Raw genomic sequence first — 20,134 nt, 5'->3', positions numbered from 1 at the left:
AGCCTTAAAGAGTAACTGAGTTGAATCACTGTGTATCCAGTAGATGTCAGACAAGTATTCAACTGAGGGAGTGTTTGGTTTGTCTTTTATCTTTGGTTTGATAAAATGTCACAGATCATTACAAATCTTAGGGAATGAGCAATGTCTTTTAAAATATGAATGTTGGATCAAGAATTTATAAGTCTGTAATTATGCGGTCATGTCAAGTCAATAACAGACTCAAATATGTTAAATGACACACTTTGGTGATAGAATTCCCATTTATTTTATCAACAACATGGGCAAAGTCTATCCATATGCAGCAATCACTAACACAGAGACATTTAAATAAAATAAATATGCAACAAGCTCTCCATTCAATTTGTTCTTAAATACTAAGTAAATAACAATAAATACATCATATCTGTTCAACCCACTTCACTCTGGAGGGTGTCAAAATACTTTTATGGAAAACAGAACTCATTAAATAAAGGAGAATATTAAAAATCAATATAAAATATTGTTAGGTAGAAAATATTTGCACTTAAAAAAAGAGATTATAAATCTCTGTCTTTAAAATAAATAGGAAGGTTTATAAAACAATTTGCTATTAATATTCTTAAAATATTGCCTCTATCACAACACAGAGGGCAACGTCACTCCTCTTAATAACTGTTTAAAAGCTGTGTATATATTGTTTTATAAATAAATTAAGTCCATAAATAGACACTGATTAATAAATAAACAAAATAAACTGATTAATAAATAAACAAAATAAACCTTAACATGAATAGAATAAATAATAAATTAAACTTACATTTCAAGGACCCAATTTAAATAGCCATAATAATAATAATAATAATAATTACAATAATAACATGACAATGGAACTACAAACTATTCATGGAAGTGCAATATCTATGTTCTCAAATACGTTAAATATTACTGAATGGAATAGGAGCACTTTTACACCAAATATGAGACAACATTATCATACAGGATTCAAATGGAGCACTGCTGCATAATATTCATATTTTGTATAGGGCGGTCACTAATCGTGAATTCACCTTCAGACATTAGAAATAAAACACTCTTTTACGCATACACACATAAGACTTACCCTCACAAACACACAACAATCTCATGACTTATTGTTCACGGCAACCTCCATGCACTGAGGGAAGTAAGAAAGGCAGATCAGTGTCGGTGAGAGTTGCTCTATAAAACAGTAACAAATGATTTACTCCAAAAAATACCCCGAAAGACGAAGAGTCAGCTTGGTTTAAGAAGCGAAGGATCTTAGATCTCATCAAAATTGCTAAGCAGCATAATTTGGGTTCTGAATTTGGTCCTTTTTTTCTGAATTCCACGGGTCTTGTGGTCATTCTCATTGTAGAGGGAGCCACATGCAAAACCTGAATGTCCTTATACAGTATTTTAACATTGTTGGTCTGGTTATTCAACCCACAGTGTCTTACAGCTGCCTCTCCTCTGCTCACACCTCAATGCCCTTGACAGCCTGGTTGATCGACTCCAGCAGGGCCCGGTTCTCTGGGTTCTGATAGCACTCTTTATCGGTGAACATGTGGGTCAGCGTGTCCACATAGGTGTCAAAATTCTGTTCGGTGATTGGCTCTTGCTGTGGTAAACAATACATTAAAGTTAGTTTTATTTTATTTAAATGTGTCAGAGTGGGAAAAGTTTTCCCTTTTTGTGAAACTAACTGATTGAACCATACTTGTGAGTGCTGGGCTTAGTGATTAATAGACAATAATAGGTAATAGACAGCAAGTGGACTGACCATCTGTGGTAGACGGATGTTGGCAAGGCTGCGGATAAGAGTTTGGCTCAAGCCTGACAGTTCCATGAACAGAGCCTCATTCTTCTCCTCTATGAGCTTATTCTCTTCCTCTATGCTCTTGAGGTTCTTCTCCATGGATGAGATCTATAAAGAGATAGAAATACATGAATAATCAGCAGGTTCAGGATCAAGATAAACAGAACCCATCAATATGGTTCAGTTGATATGGATCAATTTATATAAAATAGGCAAAATTTTTAGAACTGTTAAGGTTTGAAGTTTATTTATCAAACTGTCTTTTTTATTCTCATGTTTTAAGAAGAATAAAGTGAATTATATAAGTATTGCATAAATGGTCTAAATACTGCACCCTCTTTGAATGCACACATCTTATAAAAAGAAGTAAACAATAATTGTATTTTCAAGTGGAGTATAAATACAGAAATGTGTTTCCATCACTAACAACTGGATTTATTTGTGAAAATGTATCACCACAGAAATGCTTGCTTTTCTGGATATTATAAGCTCAGATCACATTTAAGCCATATAGGCATATTGTATTGAACTGAGAGTATTGCATATTTGTATTTGTTTGCACTTGCATTTAATTATTTCAAGGGATAGTTCACCCAACATTTAAAGTCTCTCATCATTTAGTCACTCTCATGCCATCCAAGATGTGTATGATTTTTTTTTCTTCTGCTGAACACAAACATTATTAATAAATATTTAAGTCCTTTATTACTATAAATTCTCCTCCCTGCCCAGTAGGTGGCGATATGCACAAAGAATGCGAATCGCCAAAAACAAAAGGATGTTCAGTATTGATCTGTTTCTCACCCACACCTATCATATTTCTTCTGAAGATATGGATTTAACCACTGGAGTTGTATGGACTACTTTCTTGCTGCCTTTATGTCCTTTTGGAGCTTCAAAATGTTGGTATCCATTCACTTGCATTGTATGGGCCTATAGAGTTCAAATATTCTCGGAAAAAATATTTGTTTGTGTTCAGCGGATGAAATAAAGTCATTCATGTCTGGGATGGCATGAGGGTGATTAAATAATGAGAGAATTTTCATTTTTGGGTGAACTATGCCGAAAGTGTGTGTTTGGTCAAGGCTGACCTGTGTGTGGAGGTTGGCCATGTCTGCCTCCATTTCAGAGTTGGATTCATTCAGCTCATTGATCTCTTTGTTCAGCTGTTTTATCTCTTCATCATTGTCGAGAACTGAAGAGAGATAAAAAAACATACATTCTTTAATAAAGAGCACAAAATGAATGTATTGGGGTAGAAAGAAATGAAGAAGAAAACAACTCGCTCAGAGCATGTATTGATATTTGAGCTTACCATCACTTGCCCTAAATTTCTTGCTGATGTAATCATCTCCTGGGAACCTAGCTCGCTTCTTGTTAGCTGAAGCTCTAGGGCAACCTGATAGACTGTGAGAACAGATGATGGAACAAGATATGAAAAATACTTATTTTTATTGTAAGCTTACATAATCCTTCAATAAGCCTTAATCGTATAAAGTTTAAAAAGTATCTTCTCTAATATTTCAAAATATTTGCATTAGTGTAGTATTTCCAAGATAACATAAAAGAATAGTTTACCCAAAAATCTCATCATTTACCCACCCTCATGCCATCCCGGATGTGTATGACTTTCTTTCTTCTGCTGAACAGAAGATTTCTGGCCACCATTCACTTGCAATGAAAGGACCAACAGAGCTGAGATATTCTTCTTAAAATCCTTGCTTGTGTTCAGCAGAAGAAATACATTTATATACATATGGGATGGCATGAGGGTGAGTAAATTATGAGAGAATTTTCATTTTTGGGTGAACTCTCCTTTTATTTAGCATAGGTATTCTAGTTTACAAGAAAATTGTAAGCCTGGCTTCTAATATATGGTGTCTGTATGAAACTATTGCTTTAAAGTGAAAAATGTAATTTATTGACACTCATGTTGTCCCAATTCCACATGGCTTTATGTGGGAACACATAAAGGACATGTTGGACAGAATTACATCTTCAGTCAACATTCACTTTCATTGTATGGTAATAAAGATTCAATGAAAGTGAATGAAGACTGAGGCTTATCTCCTTCTGTGTTCCACGGAAGAAAGAAATTCAAACTGATTTTGGAACAACAAGAGATTAAGTACATGTTGAATTTTATTTTATCCCTTTAACTAAAATTAACCTAAGACTGTAATAAGACTGGAAATATTGTGTCTTCTTACCAATATTTATCTGCAAATTTCCTTAGGCCAAATATGTACCTGCGATGAGTGAGGAAGCTGCCATTGGCATGTCCTGATCCATCACATCCTGGCGTGGGGCAGGTTGGGCCCTCAGACTTAAAGGCCTTCCAGGAGAATGGTGTGCCATTTAACATGCCCTCCTTCTGCCGGCGTGCTGCCAGTGGGCACCCATAGGCACTGCGGTGGGTGGCGTATTTCCCACTGATATGCCCCAGACTGTCACAACCTGGCACCGGGCACCTGTAAAGAGGTAAGTGATAAACTGGCAGTCAGTTTTGGCATACTCTAATGATTTGCTCTGTGCTCAGTAAATCCAGTGTTTGTTTGTACGTTTTTTTTAAGCGAAACAGAATTTTTTGCACAAAAACTTACTTCAGGAGCTCAGAGTCTTCCTTGTCATCCTTAGTTGGGGTGGTTTTGATTGCTCCCTTCTTGGCACGTGGACATCCAGACAGACTGCACAAGAGAAATTTCAAATGTATAATGTTTCTACATGTGCAGTTTTTACATTGTTTGGAATTGACACTAAACCCAAAAGTGCATCTTGAATGATGCAAGTAAAGGACATTTTCCCTGAAGAGGTGATGTAATATACCTTCTATGGGAAGCATAGTTCCCAGTGATGTGGCCTGATCCATCACAACCTGGAGTAGGGCATCTGGAAGTCACAGAAAGAGAGAGAGAGGTCAGAAACATACTGTTTAAATATAACAGGCAAATCTTAGATCAGGAAAGTATACTGTTTCAACCTTTGAAAATGTAAAGTGATCACTGATGCAAAGTGCACATGAGTGACCAGCAAAAGAGGCAATTGCAACTGTCAGTTGCAAGGACAGTTTTCAGAAAGGACAGTATTCAGTAAACAGTTAGTTTAGTAGCAGTATTCAGTAAAGTAAAAGCAGTAATCAGGCAAATGTGGTGAAGACTCATTAGAGGAAAATTTAGAGCAAAGACATACTTGAGTTCAGCAGTGTGGGCAGCCATGAGGGTCCGAAGACTTTTATCAGCAAGGGGACAACCAGATAGACTGAAGAGTAGTGAAGAAACAGCAGGAAGACAGAATAGAGGGAAGAAGAAATTCCAGATTTATTTAATTCAAGGAAACTTAAGAAGATTTAATTCAAGACTGAAGGGAAATATTATATTGCTCCATACATTTTTAACTGTAAATATTTGTAAGTCTATTTGAAGGAATATGAAATAAAAGCTGATAATCATTTTTGGATTTATTGATATATTTTGAATTTGACTGTGTTTTATATAGCTCTGTTTGCATAGATAGACTATTATGTTTAGCTGACTTTTAATGTTTTTGGAGCAGGAAGTTTATAAGAAAAACTCAGGAAAACAATTAATAAAAAGTTAGTTAACTGCCATGAGACTTGGGTGTCTGTTGGTTAGAGTCATGGATGCAGTGAGTAAATTTGTCAGCTTCTTTATAGCTACATTAGAAAAACTAGTGCTAATTTAAAATACAATTATAGTGCATGCTGAATGCATGAAAGTAAATAGCATTTGTTTGTAGCACTGGCCTGACCCTATAGGTCTCTCTACACGTTTAATGCTACAGAAAGCAGAAACTGTACGGTTTCAGCAAAGCGTTGGCTTGAGAGAGAGGAAAACAGAAAACAGAAACCAAAAAGAAAACAGGAGTGATGCTGGTCAGACCCGAAAGAATGTGTCATAGTATCTGCCCTACCTCCGATGGGATGCATAGTTCCCAGTTATATGTCCACTGCCATCACAACCAGGGGTGGGACATCTGGGGAGAGAGGAGGAGAGCATTACATCCCTATTAAATACTGTAATACTGGTTACAGTATATACTAAAAGATTAATTAACCTTTGCCAGAAACTGAAGGTAAAAACTACAGCTTCACATATGTGTTTTGTCATTGTGTGCCAAATGGTTTCTGTGCTATTAACATGGTACTGGTCACTTACAACAAGATCTCTTTCTTGCAGTCCTTTGGCTGGAACTTGACCTTATAGCTGGAGGTTGTGACTTCACCAGGGTACTTCCTGTCCTCCACACTCTCCTGAGTGGCTTCATCATCTTCATCAGAGGAGGCATACGAATGTATGGTGTACTCCACCTAAAGAGAGTACAAAACCATGTTAAATAGATGCAAAACAAGCATTAGGCAAAATGTTCAGTAAATGCCTCAGTCACCTTTTACTTTCATTGCATCTTTTTTGCTATATGATGAAAGTGAATGGTGACTGATGTGAACATTGTGCTTAACATCTTCTTCTGTGTTCCACATGTTGGTTTGGAAAAACATGAGGGTAATAATAAATAATGACAGAATTTTCATATCGGTTTTAGAGAGAATGTATAAACTTGTCTTACACATGCTGTTAAGGAAAGAAAGTGGAAGATATTTACCTCATCTTGCTCCGGCTCCTCCTCTTTCTGTCGGTTTGACTTGGTGTAGTCCAGAGGCCCCTCCCACTCTTCTTGTTGGTAGGTGTGGCTAGAGTGAGGTGAGGTGACGCCGTGATGGTGAGATGATGATGATGAAGATGAGGATGGGTCTGGTGACCTGACTCCTTCCCTCTTGGGTTTCTTCATGCTGAGATCCAGTGTGCCATTTTCATCTACTTCGATCTCTGTGTCCTTAAGAGAGAAAAAGAGTGAATATATAAGGGATTCAATTAAACAAAACTAAATGAACCCTTCTATAGTCTTAGTATTAGTATTCCTGGTCAAATTTGACCGGATACAGTAATCGTGCCTTTTATTTTCTTTTAAGAAATTAAAAAAAAACCTCCACAAATGTAAAAACACTAAACTTATGCATTTCTTTTGGATTTTTTGTGGAATTTAAACCTAATTTACCTCTAAATTATACCATTTAATTTATACTTCATTAAACTGAAAAAATAAGAAAATATCTAAATGCATTTCAAGCATTTGCTGTGTGTGTGTGTGTGTGTGTGTGTGTGTGTGTGTGTGTGTGTGTGTGTGTCTGTGTGTCTGAATGTGTGTGAGTGTGTATTTATCACTTTGTGGGGACCAAATGTATAAGGATACATAAGGATAGCAAAACCTGAAGTTTTTGTCCTTGTGGGGACATTTTGTTGGTCCCATTGTGGAAAACAGCTTATAAATCATACTAAATTATGTTTTTTGAAAATGTAAAAATGCAGAAAGTTTTCTGTGAGGATTAGGTTTAGGGGATAGATTATATAGTTTGTACGGTATAAAAACCATTATGTCTATGGAAAGTCCCCATAAAACATGGAAACACAACGTGTGTGTGTGTGTGTGTGTGTGTGTGTGTGTGTGTGTGTGTGTGTGTGTGTTGTGTGTGTTGAGATGGTAAGTGCAGAAAGCCTTATATAATCTTTTTTTTTTTTTTTATGAAAACAAAAGTCAAATTGGTAAAAAATGACCAAACAGTTAAGTTAGGAACACTATTTAATATTGTTGAAATAGAACCTTGAGCAAGGCCCAAGAAAGCCACATGTACAACTTTCCATGAAAGTTTGTTTTCATAAAAGATGTGTTTTGTCTGGATGGTCTGGCTCCCACACCTAAGTTCTGTATGTGTGTGGGTGTGTGCGTGCGTGTGTGTGTGTGTGTGAGAGAGAGAGAGAGAGAGAGAGAGAGAGAGAGTGCTAAAGTTTGTTCAATTCTAATTCTTAGTTTTTTCTTATGCTCGGTCAAATTTGAATGGGAACGTAAAAGGTGTAACACTTGATTCATAGAATCAATTCAGATTTTATTTTGTGTGTTCAGATGGCAAATGTAGGAAAAGTCACCAAAACTTATATAGCTCCTATGAAGGAAACTATTTTTATTAAAAACCAAATAGGTAAAAAAAATTATAGAAGACAGTAAAAAAAGGTTAAAGGGATACTTCTCTCAAAAATGCAAATCATAATTTACTCAACCTCATGTTTTTCCAAACCTGTATGACATTCTGTCTTTCTTGGAACACATAAGCAGATGTTAAGCAGAAAAGTGAATGGTGATGGATGCTAATATTCAGCCTAACATCTGCTTTTGTGTTCCAAGAAAGACAGAATGCCATACAGGTTTGTGTGCGACAGCATTACAATTTTTGGGTGAACTGTCCCTTTAAAATATAGTTGAATCCTGGTAGCATGTTTGACGTGGATGCTATGGAATTTAACCTTCATCTAGACTGAGTCACAGATACAGATAGAGAGTATGGTACTCACCTTGCTGCCCTGGTCTGGTTGACTGGTGCTGAGGTTTTCAGGTCTCTCCCAGCAGCGGGTGGACAGGTTAAGAATGGCAGTGGCAGCCATGTGAGCGGCTTCGGCATCATGGGTATAGTCATACCCACTGGAGGTGGAAGAGGAGCTGCTTTTAGTGTAAACTCCAGACAGGCTGTGGCTAGGGGATGAGTCTTTAGGGAATGGTTTGGCTGTACAACATAAGAACATGTATTTTATTCAGTAATCTAATCACTTGAGCAAATTACATCATTCAGTTTATGGGTAGTTGATGCATAATTTGTCCTGACATTTTTTTTATGAACATAAATATTTTAGGTTAAAACTTATCTTAATATATAAGGAAAAGTTTATTTCTTGAGTTTTTAATCATATTTATGCCTTCATGAACAAAAGTTTTAATGGAATTACAGAGTGACATATGTATTTTTTGTATGTAGTCTCTCAATTAATATGAGCTCATAAAAGCTACATGCATAATACCTATAAAAGCATTAGCAAAATGCTGTTTACAATAGTTTTAGATCAAATATAGCATGGAACACCACAGGAGACCTTCCAAATCACCTACCAATCGAATGACATCTATTGTATGCCTTTTTTAGAATACATTTATTTTAAAAGGAATGAGGGTTTGCTTACATTTGAAGGCTTTAGTAGAGGTTTCACTGGTGGGCATCTTGGGGGCAAGCATGCGCTTGCCAAACACCTGCACGTCGAAGGTTGCATAGTCAAAGGACACCTTGGAATACTTCTCAAGCTCCTTGGCCAGGTTGGCCCGAGGAGTGGCGGGCATGGCATTGGGTCTGTAGCTGCCATACTGAGGGATCTCCAGCTGCTTCACAAAACACATCGGCCTGTAGAGAAAAAGAAAGACGTAATATAATTCTGAAGATTCTTTTAAAGCATTCCTTCTTAGGAATTTTGCTTAATAATAAATTTTTTGCAGTGCTTACATGTCAAGCTATTTACTATGTATATGTATTGAGGATCTAGATATGGAGCTAATACAAAGTGAAAAGACTCACCTGAGAACTCTGTCAGAGTTTAAGCTAACAGTGGATGGATCACCGACAGAGGTCTGAGGCTGTGGCTGCTTTTCAAGACACTTATGTTTACCTGCTGCAGCAATAGGGCAGCCAGACAGGCTAAAAGAGTAATCAAATAAAATAGACAAAATATGGTTATATTAAAAAAAGCAACTGTGTGAATAGAAGCTGAAGCTGTAAGATTTAATATTACTAAGGAGTCAATACCTGCGATGTGTGTTGCGGTTGCTGTTCACATGTCCCTGCCCAGTGCATCCAGGTGTTGGACACTTCAGTACGTTCTCATGCATTGCCAAGACTAGGGCCAAGAGAGAGACATTAGTATACTGATATAGCGAATACAAAAACAATACTTATTAAGCATTTATTAATATTAGTTCATGTGAATTTCAACATATAGTAATGTATTTTTAAAATCAAAAGTTGCATTTGTTAACATTAATCAATGTTAATGAATGGAACCTTATTAAAAAGTGTTACCAATGTGTTTAAAAATATGCTGTGAAATTTTGTTAAGTAACCTAAAAATATGCTTCATGTGGTATCAAAATTGTAATTTAATATGACTTAATCGACCTATGGTTACACAAATGAAAGTAGCCATTTAGGGCTAGATCAAGCAGAAAAAGATAATTAAAGTAACAATAGCAAGTTAACTTTTTGCTGTGTAAAAGGCCACATGCCCCTCCATGTTCTAATAGTGGTGTAGTGCTAGTGCAGAACGATGCTTACTCTCTGGAGGGATTCTATCCTTGTGTGGGCACCCAGAAAGGCTGCGGTGGTGTGGGTATAGTCCAGTCACATGACCTGTCCCATCACACCCTGGAGTGGGGCACTTTATTTCCTTCTTCTCTGATCTAGAACCTTCTATGTCCAAGAGTTAGGGGAGAGACATAAACATATTCAATTCCACTTGAACACATTTCACCTTTATGATTATGTGTTTTTCTTAACCATTATTTTGTCCTGTCTTCCTGTAAAAATATCTAACCATCCTTAAAGGGAAAGATCACCCAAAAATTTTAATTCTCTCATCATTTACTCACCTTCATGCCATCCCACAAGTGTATGACTTTATTTCTTCTGCAGAACACAAAAACAGATTTTTAGAAGAATATCTCAGCTCTGCAGGTCCACATAATGGAATGAATGGTGACCTTTCAACCTCCAAAAATCAGATAAACGCAGCATAAAAGTATTCCTTATGTCTCCAGTGGTTAAGTCTATGTCTTCAAATGTGATATGATAGGTGTGGGTGAGAAACAGATAAATGTAAATCTCCAATTTCACTTTCACATTCTGAAAGAGAAAGTGTAGATTTATAGTAAATAAGGACTTAAATATTGATCCGTTTCTCACCCAAAAAGATTGGATAGCTTCAGCAGACATGGATTTAACCACTGGAGTCATATGGATTACTTCTATTCTTTATGCTTATGATTTTTGGAGCTTGAAATGTCTGGTCACCATTTACTTGGATTGCATGGACCTACAGATCTGAAATATTCTTCTAAAAATATTTTTTTTGTGTTCTGCATAACAACAACAACAACAACAATTTACATTTATATAGCGCTTTTCTAGGCACTCAAAGCGCTTTACATAGTATAGGGGGAATCTCCTCAACCACCACCAGTGTGCAGCATCCACCTGGATGATGCGACGGCAGCCATAGTGCGCCAGAACGCCCACCAATAACCAGCTATTGGTGGAGAGGAGATGGTAGAGTGATGTAGCCAATTCAGGGATGGAGATTATTAGGAGAAAGAAAGTCATACACATCTGGAATGTTATGTGGGTGAGTAAATGATGAGAGAATTTTCATTTTTGGGTGAACTATCCCTTTGAAACTAGATAAGATTGTGGGTGGCTGTGGCTCAGGTGGTAGAGCGGGTTGGCCACTAATCGCAGGGTTGGTGGTTTGATTCCCGGCCCACATGACTCTAGCAGGCTAGCACCTTGCATGGCAGCTCTGTCATCATTGGTGTGTGTGTGTGTGTGTGAATGAGACACAGTGTAAAGCACTTTGAATACTGCTAAGGTTAAAAAGGCACTAAATAAGAGCAGACCATTTACATTTACCATTTAAGATGCATTCTCTGAAAACAAGCCTCTTTGACTTGCTTATACAATAAATGTATCATATTTTAAGGATGTTTAAATATTTTAACTGAAAAAAAGGTTTTTTTATTTTCGATAATACGGTCACAATGACTGTAGACTAAAATGTTTATTGCATTATCTGTTATTATGCATGCCATTGGCCCACTGAAATCAAGGTAGGTCAGCATTCACTATCACCTTTGCCATAGTATCCTCTGCGAGCTGTGATGTCCATTGCCTGACTCATCCTCTCCTCTGGACTGTGATAGTGCTGCTGCTCAGGAGAGAGGCTCTCTTCAGAACTGCGTCCTATCTGCTCAGCTTTTAGTGCAATGGCTTGTTCCAGCAGTCCCAGGTTCCCCCTTGTCATGTCATATGTTTCTGAGTCATCTGTCACCTCTGACCTATGAGACATGCTATCCAAATCTTCATCATCTGCTTCATCTGCTTCCTCCTCTTCTCCTTCATCTTCCTCTTCTTCTTCCTCTTCCTCTCCCTCTGAGCCTAGTTCGATGACTACAGTGTGTGAGGCTTTATCCGAAGCATCATCTCTCTCTTCTTCATCATCTTCCTCATCATCATCTTCACCAAGAGGGTGGTCTGGTTCTATGTTACTGTGTGTTATCATGTGTGGTTCTAATTCCTGAGCTAAAGCAGTGGTGAGAGGGGCCATTAGAGATTCGGAAGTTTCTACCGGGGTCAACTCCTCCTCCTCATCTCCTTCCTCCTCCTGCTCCTCCTCCTCATCATCATCTTCACTGTCCTTCTCTGTCTCCCCAATTTCTTTGGTCTGAACTTTGCCAAAGTCTCCACTGTAGTACTGGTGGTCTGAGTTGTTCTTCTGGCTCAAACACTGTGTTTCCTCTTCTCCTTCTTCCTCTTCCTCTTCCTCGTCTTCCTCTACTGTCTGTACAGGCTCTTCAGTCTGTTTCAGCTGCTGAGTCACTCTTTCCTCTTCTGTAATGTCTTCTCCTTCCTCCTCTACCTCTTCCTCTCGAGCCTGAATCTCTGCGGCAACCTGAAGCTCCTCCTCATTCTCAGCATCCATGGTGATTTGTTGGATGGACGTGACCTCAGTATTCACTTGGTCCTTCTCACTTTCATTCTCTCGCACTGGACTTGATGTGTCTCTGACAGGTGTCTTGTTCCCTTCTTGGTCAACTTCTGTATTATCCACTAAGGGAATGACAAAAAGGAAAAATGTCAGTAGAACAACTAGATTAGAGACCTTAAATATAATAAGCCATAAACCCACCTGCCGTTACTTCTGACGTTGGTGTCTTTTCCTTTGCATCCACCTCTTTGTCAGCTGTGTCCTCTTCAGACTCTACCCACTCATCTTTTGCTTCTGTTTCACTGTTTGTGTCACTGTCTGCATTGAACCCATCATCCATGGCCAGCTTAAGGGGGTTGGGCTTCTTTTTAGAGGCTGTTAGATTCTCTTCTGCCTCTTGAATTTTTCTTTTCTTAGCCAGTGGGCAACCCAATGCACTGATAGGGAGAGGGACGAAAGGTTAAACAGAAACTCTTTTACAATTATATTTGCTACAGACATAAATCTTACTACCAACCTTCTGTGTCGTGCATACTTTCCACTGACGTGGCCTGAACCGTCGCATCCTGGGGTAGGGCAGCTACAAAACAAAGGGCTCAATAAGTTGCATTTATCATCCTTACTAACCGCGCGTCTTTCTGATCATGAAGAATAACACTATAGAACTATAGGCCACTTTATAAAAGCTCATCATCTCACCTGTATTCTTGTCCAACAAGCTCAAGAGGAACTATTGTGAGGAGAGAGATAAAAGCTCTGTCAGTCATTGAAAGACAGCAAAAGAATAGATTTTCTTTAGGTTGCGAGATTAAAAGTGTTTTAAGTGGCTCTGACCTCTGATGCCTTTTGAGCGTGTCCTTGTCCGCTTATCGTCTGTGTCTTGGCTCATCTGGAAAAAATACACATAGATGGTCACAGAATTATTACTGCATGTATGATGTATTGTATTATGCATTATACACTCACTGAGCACTTTATTAGGAACACCATGGTCCTAATAAAGTGCCCAACATGGTCTTCAGCTTTTGTAGCCCATCCGCCTCAAGGTTCGATGTGTTGTGCATTCTGAGATGTTATTCTGTTCTCAACAATTGTACAGAGTGGTTATCTGAGTTACTGTAGCCTTTCTGCCAGCTTAAACCAATCTGGCCATTCTCCATTGACCTCTCTCATCAACAAGGCGTTTCCGTTTGCAGAATTGCCGCTCACTAGATATTTTTTTTGTTTCTGGCACCATTCTGAGTAAACTCTAGAGACATTTGTGTGATAAAATTCCAGGAGATCAGCAATTACGGAAATACTCAAACCAGCCCATCTGGCACCAACAATCATGCCACGGCCTAAATCACTGAGATCACATTTTTCCCCATTCTGATGATTGATATGAACATTGACTGAAGCTCTTGTCAAGTATCTGCATGATTTTATGCATTATAATCCTGCCACACGAATAAAGGATTAGATAATCACATGAATAATTAGGTGTGCAGGTGTTCCTAATAAAGTGCTCAATGATTTTATATTTACAATCTCAGTGTTCCTCATGTTTCTCTAAATCTCCATATAATTTAATTGTTGTCTGTCTTTCAAATTACATGTCTTTGTAAAATCACTCAGCTTGTGATTTTTATCCCCAGATCTGAGCTGGTCTGAATTCACAGACATCAGAGTAGACCTCAATCCTTTTAAATGCTTTTAAAGAGCTTAATCAATATTGCACATCCAATCAGTTCCTTTGAATTGCTCAACCCTTAGGTAGGGAAGTGAAATATAAGACAAACAAATGGGGAGGGGAGTGAAAAGGAGAGATTGAGAGAAAGATATAGGAGATTGAAAATAAGCTTTGAAAATAAGTACTTTTAGCCTCCTTGCTTTTGTGGTAGAGAGTAAGAACAGGATACAATCAAGAAAAAATTAAACTACGCCACCACTACACTCATGAAGAACTAAGCAACACACACAAACACATACACTCACTAAGCACTTTATTAGGAACACCTGTACACCTACTTATTCATGCAATTATCTAATCAGCCAATCGTGTGGCAGCAGTGCAATGCATAAAATCATGCAGAAGCTTCAGTTTAATGTTCACATTAACCATCAGAATGGGGAAAAAAATGTGATCTCATTGATTTCGACCTTGGCATAATTGTTAGTGCCAGATGGGCTGGTTTGAGCATTTCAGTAAGTGCTCATCTCCTGGAATTTTCACACACAACAGTCTTTAGAGTTTACTCAAACAAAAAACATCCAGTGAGCAGCAGTTCTGCGGACGGAAACACCTTGTTGATGAGAGAGGTCAACAGAGATTTGACAGACTGGTTTGAGGTTTTGGTAACTCAGATAACCACCCTGTACAATTGTAGCGAGCCGAATTGCATCTCAAAATACACAACACATCAAACCTTGAGTCGAATGCGCTACAACCGCAGAAGACCATGTTGGGAACTTTATTAGGTCCATAGTGTTCACAATAAAGTTCTCAGTAAGAGCATACGCATATTGTCTCACCTTTATTTTCATACTCCTCTTGTTCTCACAACTGCTGACTCTGTCCCCTCGTGTCCACCTCTGGCTCAGCAGCTGCCCTCTAAACTCATTCTCTGTTGGCCGAACAAGAAGACACCAAGATTTTAGGATGATATTTGTTAATGGACATGTCCAAACATAGAATACATCATCACTACAAAGGTAGGTTTGTATAGTGGACCCTTTTCACAGACTGTTGACACGTTCGTGCCTTATTTAGCAGCGTAAATCTAGATTTTTTTTTAAATTATTAAATATAAATTGATAACATTATATCTTGTATTATATAACACTGGAGTTATTTTTTAAAAACAAGTTACCACAGATGCAATGAGGTTTCTAATGTAGCTACTGAGATGTTTCTAATACAGCAGCAGTAAATTTGCCATATTGTAATTGTAACTTCTGACGGTTGTAATTTATCGCTCTAAATTTTTTTCTTCATTTGGAAAGTTGTGAAAACTTAATAGTGCCATTTTTCTTTTGATGTTGGACAAATGGGTAAGCATAAACTATATTTGAAGTGGTCTCACATACACTTCCATTCACAGCTATAGAAGTTTACACTGCAATCGTTGTGTTCCAAAACCCAGAAGTTTTAAAAGGGTCACTTGGTTTGGTTGAGTTAATATTAGATTGCTTGAAATATGTAATAAAAACTGAAACACCAAGCAAACACACCAATTTATGCCTATGGAGCAGTTTGGACTCCTGGAAAACAAAGCCAGCCTGTAATGCTGACTCGCATCCAAGTATTGAAAACAAATTTCCCATGGATGGCTATCAAAGATGAACATCCCTAATCTGGAAGCAAACATTAAATAGTCCCCTGAGGACACATGCACTTTGGTCAATGAATGGGATTTCAGCAGTACATCATGGTCTGACAGAGTCTGCGTGCCTTCATGGGTCTGGTGTTGATTATCCATTGCGGGTGACAAGAGATGTGACTGAGACCCAGCTGCTTTTAGCAGGGCGTCATTACACATAGTCTGATTGCGTTTTAAGTAGCACCTGGAGCTCATCCACTTCACACACATAACCGGGGAGGGAATTCCTCCGAGAACCAAAACAACTGCAATACGTAGCCCAAACCTTTCTTAGAACTCAATGTCTCATGTCCATTTGAAGAGAGGCCAGTAGATTTTAGATTGATTTTAGCAGTTCTGCTAAAAACCTTGATAAACAATAAGCAGTATAAAATGTTAAATATGTTTGACAATATTTCCATTGTGTAGTAGGCCTATGGATCTATGAATAAACCAACAGAGTGGGTGTTAGGGGCCGTTCAATCCAAACACGTTATTTAGCGCCTCGCGCGAAAGTTTTTTAGACTCTGTGTCAAGTTAAAGAAATATTCCAGGTTCAATACAAATTAAGCTCAATCGACAGCATTTGTGGCATAATATTGATTACCACAAAAAATTATTTCAACTCCTCTGTCCTTTTCTTTAAAAAAAGCACAAATCTGGGTTACAGTGAGGAACTTACAGTAGAAGTTAATGGGGCCAATCTGTAAACATTAAAATATGTACTATTTCAAAAGTATAGCCACAAGACATAAACAATTTGTGTGTTAACACTAATTTTAAGTGATAAAATCACTTACTAACCTTTTCTGTGTAAAGTTATAGCCAATTTTACAACATAATTGCCATGATGATGTAATGTCAACAAACCAAAATTATTAAAATGACTGTAAAAAAATATGATATAAACAACTTTACAGCTCATACATGAGTTTTAACAGAAGAATTCATGGAAGAGCTTTTATAAAATGATAAGCTGCCTTTAAACTCTCCAAAAATCTTCCCCATTCACTTCCATTGTAAGTGCCTCACTGCAACCCAGATATTTGCTTTTAAAGAAAAGGACGGACGTGTCGAAATAATTTTTTGTGCTAATCAACATTATGCCCAACTGCTGTCGATTGAGCTTAACTTATGAACCCGTAATATTCCTTTAAAAAGAACTTCAACTGTTAAAAACGCGTCTTGAGACACCTGCGTTCGTGGCGCTGCCCCTAGTATCTTTTTTAGCTCAAGGACACCTTCGGTGTAAACGGCCCCTTAGCCAAAAATTCCCACATAGTTGTATTTCTTTTGTCACATCAGGCCATTGGCTTTGAAGATGCATCGTGATGCTGCGCATAACCTCTTCCGAGCACACCACGCCTTTAAATTACTATGAGCCAAACCCCTCCGCCCTTCACTGTAAACCCAAATGAGCAACTCAACTACCACAAAAAAAAAAAAAAAAAAAAAAAAGAAAGAAAATGTAGTAAAGGCAACTCGGCTGTTTCACTTTCCTCGTGGATAGACTATTCAGCAGAACACAAAATGAATATACTAGACTAGTCGTCTCCATCTCCATCAAAAAATAGGCTTGATGTTGTTTATGGAGAGTTGTTACAAAGCAATAACGTTTAAAGCCCAAACCTATAGGGATCATAAAAATAGGCATCAGAAAATGGAGCGACGCAATTTGAATGCACACATGAAAGAACAGGCGATAATCTGATGAAATGAATAGTGTATTGTGTAGGCCTAGTCTGAAGTAAACAGATGGTTCGCTGGCATTGTTTTGTTTCTCGCAAATAACGCAAGCAATAAAAGACCTTTAAAATAACACAATTTGACAGCGGTCCAAACATATGCTGCTTGTCCCTTGCTCAAGGGTTTCTAATGACTATTTGTCCACACTATATGTAGGCTATCAGTGACTTAGCTACTATGAGCAAACTTCTAGCCGTCTGTTTCCCTTTAAACTTCCACTGCATGGCCTGTTTCCGATTCGCTTATAAATCGGCTATTCTTTTTTTTTTTCTCTCTCAAACAAACGTGAAGAAAACGTAAGACGATTTAATTGCTTCTGAGATCGAAATGCAAAAGCCGAAATAATGTTGTTATAGATGGAATAGTTAACGGTGCTCTTGATATAAACATAGCTACGATACAATAGGCAATGCAATTGTGGACGCGTCCTCTATTCACTGTAAAACTGTGGCCAGAAGCAAAGCTAAATAAAACAAAAATAAAACAATAAAATGTAAACAGCGTGGAATGACACTGCGTCTTTGAGAGAAGTCCGATGTCCATTTGGCTTCAAGAGTAACGGAAATGAGCAAACCTTTTCAAAAAATGGAATTTGATAGCCTACACATTTTCCAATTAGCGTTCAAAATACAATGAAAGCAAAAAAATACCATATGCAAACGTATCCCACTGACGATGTTTTTCAACGAGCGGCCTCTTGCTCTTTGTAGGCGCCTGTCTGTTAACTTCAGTGTTGTACCTCCCCTTTAAACAGAGTCTTGCGCTGTCACCGTTAAAAAACCTTAAATAATTCGCCCACGACCGATCCGAATCTTCTTCATGTTGTAAACAATGCTCGTAAATCCATCAATCGGCAGGGTATGTTACCGTAAATGTTACGAAAATCGTTTCTCCATACGCTTTGTCGCCGAGAACGATACTGACTTACCTTTGGCTCACAGGCCCATTGTCCAGCCCTCCTCTACCCTGTGCTGTGACATCATCATCATCATAGTAAATCATGTAGCTACAACACAAGATGGAGAGTGGGTCTCCATTGACCCCCAATATCCCGATAAAAAACACACTCGGAGCTCATGTTAACGAGATGAAATTCGTTTGACATTTGACGTGCTATACAGTAGCGCGGTAGCTAATTTAGCATGCTATTGTATCTCCTGTCAAAAGTTACAAAACAAGCAAACACTCATTTATATAATTAATTAAAAAAATACCTAATTACATTCCATTTTAGAAGCATTTCATGTGTCTCCGACCGAGTCTAGCTGGAAGTTCAGCACCGAAGACAGCGCTGTTTCAGTACCATGGACAAGAGCACTATCCGTAACAGGACAACGCGCAGCGTTTTAACACAGTAACGATGAAAGCACTGAATATCACATGAAAATAAAGTTCCACGGCCCAAATGTAGTGGTTTTGATTGAATTAATCTTTTGGGATAAGACAGCAGCCGTCTGACTATTGTTCAATTCAGTTACATGATAATATTCAGTAATAATATTTATCGATCACTGCATTGGATAAAGTAAAAAAAATATTTTACTAAAAAAGATCACGAGGATTTAATATGGATCTATTTTTTCTTGCGTAGTGACACACTTTTTGATGCTTCAGAAGCATGCGTAGCCTACGTTCAACTCCTTCTCTTTTGTGTTTTTTCCAGAGGCCTAACAAGGTGACCTAGTTTTGTGGAAAATTATATAATTAATCTGTTTCAATAAGCAGGAATTCTTAAAATTAATTGGTAACACTGTACAATGTTCAAGGTTCCATTCGTTAACATTAAGGCATTTGGTATCATGAACAAACAAAGAACAATATTTGTACATCATTCATAAATCTTTGTTAATGTTAGTTAATAAAAACAAATTGTTCATTCTTAGTTCAAGTTAGGTCATAGTGCATAACGTTAACTAATACATCTTTTGATTTTAAAAATGTATTAATGTATGCTGAAATTAACATGAGCTAAGATGCTAACAATTTATAATAATGTTCCATTTGTTAACATCAGCTAACAACATTAGTTAACATGAACTAACAATGAGCAATACTTATTAAGCATTTATTAATCTTAGCTAATGTTAATTTCAACATTTATTAATACATTTTTAAAATCAAAAGTTGAATTAGTTTACATTAGTTAATGCACTATGAACTAACATGAACTAACAAAGAACAATTGTAGGCCTATTTATATTAATTAAAATTAACAAATATTAATAAATGTGGTAAAAATATTGTTAATTGTTTGTTCATGATTCCAATGCATTAATTAATGTTAATGAATGGAACCTTATTGTAAAGTGTTACCACTAAGACTATTGAATGCAGTAAAAGTATTGCTCATTGTCAGTTCATGATTAACTAATGTTGTTAACTAATGGTAACTAATGGAACCTTATTGTAAAGTGTTATCAATTAATTGCATTTTCATCTAATGTTTGCAGCAAACTTTATACTCTTGGAACTTGGTAGTGTGATACTGCAGATATTGTTGACTTTTGTGAGACAAATGTTCCTCACATGTAAGTCACTTTGGACAAAAGCACCTGATAAATGACTAAATGTAAAATGTAATGTCT

At 37.4% G+C, this 20,134-nt stretch overlaps 1 protein-coding gene across 4 annotated transcripts; it reads right to left on the bottom strand.

Moving 5' to 3' along the window:
- Positions 1 to 295: 295 nt before the first annotated feature.
- LOC127618757 (myelin transcription factor 1-like) lies at positions 296 to 18,867 on the bottom strand. Of its 4 annotated transcripts, none has more exons than XM_052091388.1 (23): positions 18,764 to 18,867; positions 14,977 to 15,068; positions 13,297 to 13,351; positions 13,162 to 13,192; positions 12,980 to 13,042; positions 12,664 to 12,899; positions 11,607 to 12,584; positions 10,038 to 10,172; positions 9,513 to 9,603; positions 9,285 to 9,404; positions 8,899 to 9,113; positions 8,239 to 8,447; positions 6,437 to 6,667; positions 5,992 to 6,143; positions 5,747 to 5,809; positions 5,006 to 5,074; positions 4,643 to 4,705; positions 4,420 to 4,503; positions 4,066 to 4,287; positions 3,132 to 3,223; positions 2,908 to 3,011; positions 1,781 to 1,924; positions 296 to 1,618 (listed from the first exon to the last, which is right to left on the bottom strand). In XM_052091388.1, the coding sequence occupies exons 2-23, from the start codon at positions 14,986 to 14,988 to the stop codon at positions 1,475 to 1,477; spliced, it is 3,513 nt and encodes a 1,170-aa protein (XP_051947348.1). In that variant the 5' UTR covers positions 14,989 to 15,068; positions 18,764 to 18,867; the 3' UTR covers positions 296 to 1,474. The 4 variants fall into 4 exon arrangements, with proteins under 4 accessions (XP_051947348.1, XP_051947347.1, XP_051947349.1 ...); XM_052091387.1 differs by lacking the exon at positions 18,764 to 18,867 and adding an exon at positions 18,478 to 18,506; XM_052091389.1 differs by lacking the exon at positions 18,764 to 18,867 and adding an exon at positions 18,478 to 18,506 and having other exon boundaries at positions 10,038 to 10,169.
- Between the last annotated feature and the right edge of the window lie 1,267 nt (positions 18,868 to 20,134).

Source organism: Xyrauchen texanus, chromosome 25 (assembly GCF_025860055.1).
Source record: "Xyrauchen texanus isolate HMW12.3.18 chromosome 25, RBS_HiC_50CHRs, whole genome shotgun sequence".
In the NCBI taxonomy this organism is placed as follows: Eukaryota; Metazoa; Chordata; class Actinopteri; order Cypriniformes; family Catostomidae; genus Xyrauchen; species Xyrauchen texanus.
The sequence above is the reverse complement of the archived record's forward strand: the minus strand, read 5'-3'. Positions and strand labels throughout refer to the sequence as shown.